This window comes from Primulina tabacum, chromosome 5, assembly GCF_025594145.1.
Source record: "Primulina tabacum isolate GXHZ01 chromosome 5, ASM2559414v2, whole genome shotgun sequence".
Lineage (NCBI taxonomy): Eukaryota > Viridiplantae > Streptophyta > Magnoliopsida > Lamiales > Gesneriaceae > Primulina > Primulina tabacum.
Genome location: NC_134554.1, coordinates 27,443,299 through 27,455,199, shown reverse-complemented (window position 1 = coordinate 27,455,199; position 11,901 = coordinate 27,443,299). Strand labels below are relative to the sequence as shown.

The window sequence follows — 11,901 nt, the reverse complement described above, 5'->3', positions numbered from 1 at the left end:
AGAATCATGTATATATAGTAGTCACCATTTCTAATATTATTATTTATTTAGTATATTTTATAGTTACTAAATAAATAATTGTGAACTCGTTATAACCTCGATCGACGATCAGATAATGAGATGTACCGATGGTACAAATCTCGTTTATATAATGAATATCGAAAATTTTGAATATCAAAATTTTCACTGATCCATTTTTTACAGTGGTTAGTTTTGTGAACTCATTCACCAAAACAGACAGTTTGACTCTCTTCGTTTAATTAGTAATATGGTGTGAAAGATGAGTTAAAGAAGATTAAGGCGTGCCTTTGCGTTTACGCATGAAAATCAACTTGCGATTCGAGGGACTTTGGTGGAGAGACGGCGGATGCAATCTTGCTGATTTTTCTTTCAAATTTCGTGACTCTTCCTATCAAAATTTCGTGTGTGCGTGTGGTTTCTAGCTGATGAAGAGTCCTAGTATTCCTAGGGTGAGGGGCATGTGTTTTAGGGAAGATAAAAGAGCTTGGAAGCTTGATTATTTAATATAAAATACATGTTGTAAGCTTAGGCAAATTAACCTATTATAATAGGTCCATTAGGCTCATTATATAATATTTAAAATATTTTGTTTTGGAAAGTTTGTGAAAATATTAGCCGAGTTCTCAAAAAGTCCCTATTTTTATCGAAAATCGATTACCGATTTAAAATATGACTCGACTTGTAAAATACCTTAAAATACCTTATTTTAGAAATTCCATTAAAATATAACATACATTAAATAATTAAAATAATCATTTAATAAAAATATTTTCCCTTATATGGTTCATGGTCTTCGTTTCTCGATCACGTCCCGAATAACCTTTTAAAAACAAAGTTTTATGTATTTTACTAGAAAACTATATAAACTTGTAAACATTCCTACCATCATCAATTCAAGCAATTAAAATAATTTAATTAAAATACATAAGAAATTCGATAACTTGCATGCATGTGGTTAATGTGGACCATCAAATATTCGGGACGTTACAATCTACCTCCCTTAAATTTAATTTCATCCCCGAAATTCGTTTATCCTCGATAATCAAAAAGTTTAGACTTTTAATTCTAGTATCTCAATAATTCACGCTTCCGTTGTGCCACTCTGATAAACTAAGTTTTAGGATGTCTTTATGTCTTTAAATCCAAATATTAGCATTTATGCAGTTCAACTTAAAAGATCTTAGCACCAAAATTTATTAATCGACTTCTATCTTGGGTAATATTTTTATTATTTAAACATTATCTCAACCCCATAATAATATTCGTCTAAAATCTTTGAATCGGATCTTTATCTTACGAAACCAAACTAACATAACTTAACTATTTACACGAACATCCCAAATAAAAAATTGTTGCAAATATTAAACGCCCGGAATTTTCATATAAACACATATCTCATAATTTTATAATTCAAACTTACACAACCCAAATAGTCTTAGTTAACATAATTACAACATACATATCCATTTAATCCCAAGTTTCTCAATGACTTTCAAAAATTCCTCAAGTGCCTTTATTACTTATAAAACATAACATCTAAATTTTTTATGAGTATACCATGTATATTTACTTCCAAATATCACGATATTACTAGATTTTAAGAACAAACATTTTTAATTTTCCCAAGACACGATGTCTATCTCACTTCTTACATATATCTCCCAAGTAACATAACCATCAATTATACTCAACTTTCTAAAAAAAATTTAACTCTAATAAAGATATAATTTTAACTCTTAAGATCATGACTAAAACTTATGATACATCAATCCTTAAGTTCCTCAAAAATATGTTAACTTAATGTCTAATCCTATAACTTAAATAATTTGTCAACTTTATCTTAAATTGTCATCACTCTAAATTCTTAATTTGCGACAACATTGTCCCACTAACGCTTAGATTTTCAAGCCCAATATTGATTCATCCTACAATGCTCTTGAATATCATTTTTTATAACATTATAACCAAGATATTTCAAGCTTTTAAATATCACTTCAAGCCTAAATCATCGAAAATTCCTATTATTTAAACCATTCAATTCTCATTTATTGTTATCTAGTCCCCCAATTCCTTAACAATTGCAAAATTAATTCCTAATTTTCTCGAAAATTATCCAATTGGTCTTTAATTTCGAAAATTCTGCAATTAACCCATAAGTTCTTGGCATTCATAATTCCATTCTATAAATTTTTCGTAACATAAAGTTCAATAAATTTAAACTTATTAACCCAAAATCAGTTCTCATAATCAATCTTACCTTTCCATCAAAACCTAAAATCCCAAATTATACATTTTTATACTTCTAAAGACTGACGCATTCTTCGAATCATTATTCCTTATATGTAATTCTCGATAATTAACTCAGTTAATAACAACAAATCATCAATATTTTCTTCGAAAATCTACGTGTCCCAAAAGCATTCATAATCTTCATGATTATTAACTTATGACCAAAAGAGTTAGAACATCAGTACTAAAACCCAAAAATCAATATAGTCAGATCATTTTCAACATTTCCTAACGCCCACTAACCAAATTCTTAAATATGTCCAATTCCACTGCGAAGCATGCATGAAAATCATCTAATTTTTTATTTCATATTGTAACATGGATAAAAATTCTAAAGCATATAATCTTTTAGTATAAAAAAATGCAATCATGCAGGGTTAATCATAAAAATCATTTATTATGCAAATTTAAACATAAATGTCATTTAATTTCAAAAAGTGTTTAAACAAGTTGCTTAAACGTATAAACCATGTAAACACGCAGGTGATAACATTAAAAATATATAAACTTACAAACGTGAGGCTTGAAAAGAATGAGCTTTTTAGAACTGGTGTGACATTGTCCCTTTGTAGGAACGTTACTCTGATACCAACTGAAACGACCACAACTCTTTTTTCTTTAAAATGTACTATAAAATTTTTTTCCATCCATACTTTCGATCGAAACACTATATCATGCTCACCTGTAATGATCAAACCTAGTGTGTCTATTGACTCAGCGAACCTTAACCATGCTAACAAATAATATATATATTCACAAGCAACAGTGAAAAATACTTTTAATAAAATAGCTTTTCATGAACATGAAATTTAAACATTTTCCTTTCTTCATATATTTTTCCTTTCATCTTATATGTATATGTTTATTTTTTTATTGAATTCAAATCCTCCATTGTGACTTTTGTATTAGTTGTAGGTCGATGCATCCATCTAAGTATAACCACGGTACCGGACGGAGGGGACATCAGCGACACTTTCGCCCGTCAACTGAGCCTTGACCTTACATATCATCGTATCATCATATCATCGTATCACTCATAATTAATTCACCTCCTTCAATCTTTCATATTTCCATCAGCTATAAAAATTCATGCATATATAAATCATTTTTCTTTTAAACCAAGCATGCAACATGTCTTTTAGCATTAACGTTTCATCATAAAATTCCATAAATATTTAAAATAAACATTTTAACATTTATTACAGCATTCAAGGCACTGCCAAGACGTCTAACTTTTACAGGTGTAAAATGAATGTTTTACCCATGAAACCCTAACTTTCCCAATTTATTCTTATACCTTAAAACGACGACCCAAATCCATCCAAACTTAAGATATCACCTTAAAATACACCCATAAATATTTCTTAGGCGTAAACTTAAGCTTCTTCACTAATTTTTCAATTCGTTTTTAAAACTTAAACGTACATCCTGATTTTAACCCGAATGGGCTCGAAACTTAACCAAACATTACCAAACTTGAACCATAGCTTAATAACACCTAACTATACCATATACAATCCAAACCAAGCCAATTAAATACATTGAACAAGCCTAGAAAAGCCACTAAATTTTCTGCCCTATGTTGATCGAACCCTAACTCATGCTAACCTCAAATCTTTCGAACCTAGACCCTAACCGATTGGACCAGACCCTGAACAACTCTCCTATGACCTAGATAGAACCCTTTAGGACCCCTTATACCAGCCTCTATGGCTCATGCACGAGAACATGAACCATCTGCCCCTACCCAATGCATGTACAAGTTTATTAACTCCTAGCCGAGCGCCTCTCCTTCCTGAACCATCCCGCCAGCCTTGGACCACCATGGCTCATGGCTAGGGCCCTCACAAGCCCAGCCTCTCGCATGTTAAAGCATTCGCGCAGCCCTTTCCCTTTTTCCCAACAAAACATGAGCCCTAGCCCTATGAGCTCCGAGACCCAGCGGCCCTCCTTCCTGAACCATACCAGGCCTACTTCCTCTCACCTAGGGCCACAAGACCACCCTCTTATGACTCCTGGACGTGTCCCACGGCAATTGGTGGCGCGCCCTCCTAGGAAAAAAAACTGCAAACCCTAGGCCATAAAACTCAATTTTCGTTCACCTTATTCCCCTAATCTTTACATCCTTTAAAAGTACACCTAGGGACCCTTAAACATGTGAAAAAACGTCCTTTCCCATAGCCCTATCATGGCAGCTCCTTTGTGCATCATAAGCAAGAGTTTAAAAGATAAAAACTCTAGTTTTATCATGTGTCATATAAACGAAAATATACAAAGTGTCTCATGTTTTTCATGCAATCATGTATCAAAATATATAATATGGTGTGAAGGAAGATTAAGGCGTGTTTTTCCTTTATTACGCACGAAAATCAACTTGTGATGCGAGGGACATTGGTGGAGAGACGGGAGATGCAACCTTGCTGATTTTTCCTTCAAATTTAGTGAATCTTCCTCTCAAAATTTCATGTGTGCTTTTGGTTTTGTGCTGATGAAGAGTCATAGTATTCCTAGGGTGAGGGGCGTGTGTTCTAGAGAAGATAAAAGAGCTTGGAAGCTTGATTATTTAATATAAAATACATGGTTCAAGCTTGACCCATTAACATAGTATAATAGGCTCATTAGATAATATTTAAAATATTTTGTGAAAATATTAGCCGAGTTCTCAAAAAGTCCCTATTTGATCAAAAATCGATTACCGATTTAAAATATGACTCGGCGTGTAAAAACACCTTAAAATACCTTATTTTCGAAAATTCATTAAATTATACCATACATTAAATAATTAAAATAATCATTCAATAAAAATATTTTTCCTTATATAGTCCTCGGCCTCTGTTCCTCGATCGCATTTCTAATAACCTTTTAAAAACACAGTTTTATGCATTCTAGTAGAAAACTACATTTTAAACATGTAAACATGCCTCCCATAATCAATTCATGTAATTAAAACAATTTAATTAAAATACATAAAAAATTTGATAACTTGCATACATATAGTTCACGTGGACCTTCAAATTTTCGGGACGTTACACTTGTCTTGCTAGAGTTATTGTACAATGTACCTAGTCTCAACTCTATAAATACCGGGTAGTCTCTACAATTTGAATATTTTGCTCCTTGCTTTACGCAAGCACTATTTTTTTCGCACAATTATGTTTGCTCTTCGGACTAATTTAAGCATTAGAGGGGCTGTGCCAGAAACACTTCTGACGCCCTCTTACAACGTTTGTTGGTCTGTGCAAAATTCAGCTCAATCAACTCCCGTCCGAGAAGTTTTTGTTCGGATCACTCTATATCAACACAATGAGAATACTAAGGTCATCTCCAATCCAAAACCACCATTTACTGAATTGGTGTTGGATCTCTGCTACAACCCTGAGCTAGTTTGGTGCAATACTATAGCGTAATTTTTTTTAAATTTTTTTTGTATTTTTTAATTAGAATTTATTTGTCTGTAATAGTTAATTATAATATGTGTTGATTTTAAATTTCATTAATCTGATTATATTATTTCAATAAACTTGAAATTTTTAAAATTGTACAAGATGCAATGGAAGCACCAACTCCAAATGCGGAAATAGTTACGAATCAAAATATAAGACAAGAACTTATTGTTCGATATAAAAAGATAAGGGATAGAGAAGCTCACTTCGCACTTTGAGATGCACTAATAGATCATTTATGAGATTTACATAGTAATTCAGTTAATTAAAACTTGGATATTTGTGTTTCATTTCTATTTTATAAATATCATTTTAATATTTGTTGTATGTTAGTAATTTATCTTCATATTATTTTTATATGTGATTGTAATTTTTTTAATAGTTAATTAATTACATTCAATTAAGTTTAAATAGATAAAATAATAAGATTAAACATTTAGATTTTTTAGTAATTGTTAAAATATATTTAATTAGTTTTTCCATTCATTGATATTTCCTAATGAATATCAATATAGAAATTATTTTAGATATTACTGATATTTAATTATTGTGTTTAAAAATATTTTGTGGGATAAATTAATTGTCGTGGATAAAATAATAGAGAATATTTCTAATATATTCTTTTTAGTGTAGTGTTTAGAATTAATAGATTGAAGATAAGTTTTGTATTTGGTATATGAATTACACTATTTTGAAATTAATGTTATAAACTAAAATAACGTAACGAGTCGAAAACTGTTTAAGTAACTTTTGATAGCATCAAAATCTAATAATAATAATAAAAATAAAAAAAACTTAAACGGAGTAGAACTTTATAAACAAAAGAGTGAATGGGTTCGGAGTTCAAATTAACAGATAAGATAAGGCTTATTAATTTATTAATTTTATTTTATATATTTTTTGAAAGAAGAAAAAGTTAGAAAAAAAAAGAAAAAGAAAATGTAAACATATAAAAGATAAGTTTTGGATCAAGTTCCAACTGCTGCGCATGTCTACTGGTCCCATGGCGCGTTACTCATCTTTGACCCTCAGAAAAATTCACTCCTTGTCTCTCACTATTTATTATTTGTGGTGGGGATTAACGCAGACTACCGTTGCGAGCCTCATCCATCGTCGAAGTGGTTATTGTTTGTTTGGATAATTTTTTTAATTAATTTGATTTATATTTAAATTGAGATAATATCAAAATAATATATATATATATATATATATATATATATATAATGCGATATGAGTGAAATAAATGAGCCAGGTCGAGTGCTCCACCGGGTGCTCCATCGTGACGCAGGTGACTCCTTGCAAATTAACTGTATATTGCCTACGTGGATCCGTTTACCAGTCAGGTGAGCTCATTTACCGGCCAAGTGAACCAGTTTACTAACCAGTCGGATCTCACGTCCGTAGTCTACGCGACTCATTAATTTTAGCTGCATCAGAAATTATCATCCTTATGAACAATGGTCTATATGGAGGCAAGAACCAAATCCCTAAACCAGGTCGCAAACTCAAACGGTTCGAAGGTGAAATGTAACAGTAGAAATGTCACAAGGTTGAAGGTCTCGAAAATGTTTCATTTGTTTTTCGTTAAAACTCGTTTGTACCTTACATACGACCAAAACTTTAACCTACACTTGACAAGAATCCTATGAACGAATACAAAAATTTTAAAACAAAACGAGTCGTGGAGCCCATCAATGCATGAATCAGACCCCTAATGCCAAGTTAATCGAACTGTTTAATTCAATTTGATGTAAGTTTGATGAGTCAATTTGAGTTTCCAGTTGAATTTGGACAAATAACATGAATATAAATGAAATGAGATATATGAATCTTGCGTATTCAATTCACACAGTTTTGCATCCGTTTGTGAAAAAGTTGGTGGCGTGAGGAAACAGGCACGATGGATGTATTTCCAAGTGTTAACAAGTCAGGATTTGTAGACATTTCCCAAATTTGGAGTCTTGGACCTAACCAAACTTACAGCACTTCCAAAATCAATCGTTTCCAGTAAATTAAATACTCCGATCTCTTGTTCCATTTTATGCCCACAATTAGGATCTATATATATATATATATTTAAACATCTAACAATTTTTTTATATGTATTTTGTCCGGTTTGGAGCTGGGATTTAAGGAAAGATATTTTATTAATTTAGATATAACCAATTTAATAAATTACTCCGAAGAAACTCTCATCAAACTAGTGCTAGCTTGATAAGAGTTCACTCGGAAACCAAAAAAAAAAATAAAGTAAAAATAATTCTCTCAATTCTAATAAAATTAAATCGGATGCAGTATGAGTTAACGATCAGAACATATATGGATAGAACTTATAATGGGGTCTCGAAAACTAAGTAATTTTTTATGTGCCCTTGTCGTGTTTTTAGGTTCATTAAGATTTTTATTGGTTGGAACTTCCAGTTATCTTGGTAGAAATTTTATATCTTTTGTTCCGGCTCAGAAGATTATTTTTTTCCACAAAAGCTCGCAATGTCTTTCTACGAGATAGCTGGTTTTTTTATTAGTTCCTATTTATGATGCACAATTTCCTGGAATGCAGCTAATACTTGAAAATTAAAAGTTAGCGGAGCAAAACAAAAATTGGAAGAGTTGGTTGAGTACCACTCAATATAAGACAAGTTGGTATGCTTTTGGAAAAAGAAACTTATTTTATTAATTAGATTAGATATAAATAAACAAGCAATGATTTGGAGGAATTATTATTTTTATTAGATGTAGAAACAAGTGTTTATCTGAGAAGAATGTTACCGTTTTTTTAAATATTTTAAATGGTAATGTTTTATTTTTTAATATATTATTATTTATCACAGGAAGACAATTAGCAATATATTTAATGATTAGAATGCTCTAATTTATATCAATTAATATAAACTAGACTGCATCTTATATGAGTTAAATATCAGAAAGTTCATTTATATCGAAAGAAAACTAATGATTGTTTAGTTTGATTATTTAAAATAATACAGTATACATAAGTAAAATAAGTTTTATCATTAAAAGTATCACTTTAAATGTTACAACAACATTTATGTTATATATGTGGTTTATTTTATTCTTATATTTTAAAACATTTGAATTTTTTATAAGTTAATTGCATTAAAACTGTGCTTTTAGTTTGGATAATAGTTAAATTAGATTAAAAAAAGTCTTTTTATTATTATATTACATATAAAATAAAAATAGTTTTTTTCTTAAGTTTTTGTGTTGGTTCAAAATTTTGTTTTGGTACACTAACTTTTACTGTTTGAATATTCTGATCTAGTTATTTATACGATATCGAAAAAGTCAACAATTTTTTAATAACACGTCACCTATTTTGATACTTCATTAATGTTTTCGATGTTAAATTAACTCACGTGAAATAAAATTGAAAAGTAGAAAAATTCAAAAATAATTTATCAAAATCAAAATCTCAATCTTAATTTGAAAATTTAATAAATAAGAGTAACTGACTAAAAAAGTTATTAAATATGCCAAAAACTTTATTTTAAAAAAAGGAAAAAAAAAAAAAAACTATCTTACTTCTCTCCCTTCCATTTATCCTCTATTTTCCTTGGTTACTAATTTGTTTTTGTTCTTTGCTGCTCCTTGATCTCCCCCACGCAGGCACGCACCCTCCTCCACCTAGGGCATTTCACCACCGTGAGCTGCGAATATATCGTTCTTCCGAGTTCCATACCAAATTCAAGAAACCCACCATCTTCTGCAGGCCCAGCTAGCTAGATTTTCTTCTTGGTACCTTTATACTTGGAAGAAAGATCAAGTTTTATTAGTTTTCTGCTGGATCTGTTGGAACATCCAGGATAAAAAAAGGTTCATTGTACAAAGGGAGGGAATAGAATGATTTGAAGCGAGATTTATTTATTGTGTGTATCCGCTGCGAAGCTTGTTACGCAAGTGAGGAGTGGAAAATTTGATCCTTTACGAAGCATTGTTGAGATATAGTAAGCTGTTATAGAAATGGTACTGTGACTGATGGCTTTCTAATCCATTATTTTTTTTCTCGTCAATTGTATTAGCTTTCTCCACTTTGGATCTTTTCTTTGATGCGATGGCCGATGCCCCTTTCGCTGCACTGGATGTAAGAACTCATTCAATCTTCTCTTCTTGTCGGATAAGTAGATTGCGGAGATAGCGTGAGGGTTTTCCTAATTCTGTGTTCAATTTAAGATAGAAAGATTCAGAGCTGGCAAACAGTTGGTGGGATAGAAATTTAGATGTGGGATTAATGGAAGGTAATTACGAGCACCATCTTCTTGCCCCAGATCTCCACCTGCACCAAAACCCTTCTCACCAAAATCTGGCTTCAGAAATCCAACCCTCTTCACCTGAGAAGGATCCCGATACGGTGGCCGCCACTAGCTCCGGGGGTACTCCCACCATCAACCGCCGCCCTCGCGGCAGGCCGCCTGGTTCAAAGAACAAGCCCAAACCTCCCATGTTCGTCACGCGCGATAGCCCGAATGCTCTCCAGTCCCACGTTCTAGAAGTCTCGGCTGGCCACGACGTTGTGGAGAGCGTGTCTGTTTATGCTAGAAAGAAGGGGCGTGGGATTTGCATCCTTAGCGGCAGTGGGACAGTGTCTAATGTGACCCTGCGCCAGCCGGCGTCTCCGGCGGGTAGTGTGGTGACGCTTCAAGGCCGTTTGGAGATCCTCTCGCTTTCCGGGACGGTACTTCCGCCGCCTGCTCCGCCAGGTGCTGGTGGGCTGTCGATATTCTTGTCTGGTGGCCAGGGACAAGTCGTTGGAGGGAGTGTGGTGGGGCCGCTGTTGGCTTCGGGCCCAGTTGTTCTGATTGCTACTTCGTTTGCAAATGCGGTGTTTGAACGTCTACCTCTGGAAGAAGAAGAGGAGGCCGCGGCTCCCGCCACTGGCGCCCAGTCTCAGCCCGCTGCATCCCAGTCATCCGGTATTACCGCCGGCGGTCATGTCAGTGAGGGCGGCACTGTTGTCGGAGGCGGTGGTAGTTCTTTTTTCAGCGCCTCAGCTGCCCCCGCCGCCGGCGCCAATTACCCATTTTCCGTCAATCTATTCGGCTGGGGCAGCGGAAGCTCAGCGAGGCCACCCTTCTGATTAACACCCGGCCATCTTTGAAAGAAATATTCGATTCAATGTGGGGGTTAACTAGCTAGTTTCATCGTTCTTTTCCTCAGGTTTCCATATCAGTACATAAGCGAGGATCACGTATAAAATTTATGGGATTTCTTCCAAACTTGATCAATTTACTACAACTTCTGTATGACAAATTTTACATTATTAGTTGGCAGTGTGGTCTTGTGATTGTAAATTGACATTTTCTTTTGTAAAGCTGAAGCTGGATTTATATCATGGCTGAGTCTGTTTTTTCAAGTGTAAAGAGACAAGGAAGATGATCCATCAATGGCTGCAGCGCATGAATGAATTAAAAATTTGAAGCCATTATTACATTTTCAAGGTCAGTAAATCAGAGGTCTTTTGCACGTAGTTAGTATCCAAGCAAAATCTTTACATTCTGCACTCATAAATTTGTAGGACTCAATTAACTTGCCTTTTGAGATTCTTATTTCATGAATTTGCGTTGACTTGTATTATGTATTTGTGTGTGTTGCATGTATCCATTCATATTCCATGTTATATATATGTCCTCTCTTGTTCCATTCATGAATGTTTTCTTTGCTACCTAGTTTTAGATTTCAAAGATGTTGAAAATTCTAAGTTTTGTTTTTCTAAGTGTTGAATATTTGATAATTAAACAATAACATTGGATTTTACTTTAGATTACCAGGTTATGCTTGAATTGATATATTTTAAATTCGTGGATTTAAAATGTATTTTAATTGTTTAGAGACGTAGTATTATAAATTTCATATCCACGCTTTACATATTTATGTTTATATAATATTCCTATCAATGGAGTTAGATTTCAAGTTCACTGGATAATAATCTAATTTGAAATCAATCATAATTTGTATTATTATTGTCTAAATAAGAAAAATATGAATTTTAAAAATTGATTTAATAATATTTTATCGTAAACAATAAAACTAATCGAAATCATCATATTTCAAACCCTTAAAGTACAACCCTAGATTAATTGAGCAGAATAAAGGGTTTAGTTTTCTTAGACTGCATCAGGATTCTCGGTCA

General features: G+C 32.9%; 1 protein-coding gene across 1 annotated transcript; it reads left to right on the top strand.

Annotated features, from left to right (window-relative positions):
- Window positions 1-9,356: 9,356 nt before the first annotated feature.
- LOC142547388 (AT-hook motif nuclear-localized protein 27-like) lies at window positions 9,357-11,474 on the top strand. Its single transcript, XM_075655660.1, has one exon. The coding sequence runs from the start codon at window positions 10,003-10,005 to the stop codon at window positions 10,846-10,848; it is 846 nt and encodes a 281-aa protein (XP_075511775.1). The 5' UTR covers window positions 9,357-10,002; the 3' UTR covers window positions 10,849-11,474.
- Window positions 11,475-11,901: the final 427 nt, after the last annotated feature.

What these genes read in the sequence shown, in the direction of transcription:
- LOC142547388 (XM_075655660.1), top strand. Translation starts at nt 10,003, where the DNA reads ATGGAAGGTAATTACGAGCACCATCTTCTTGCCCCAGATCTCCACCTG.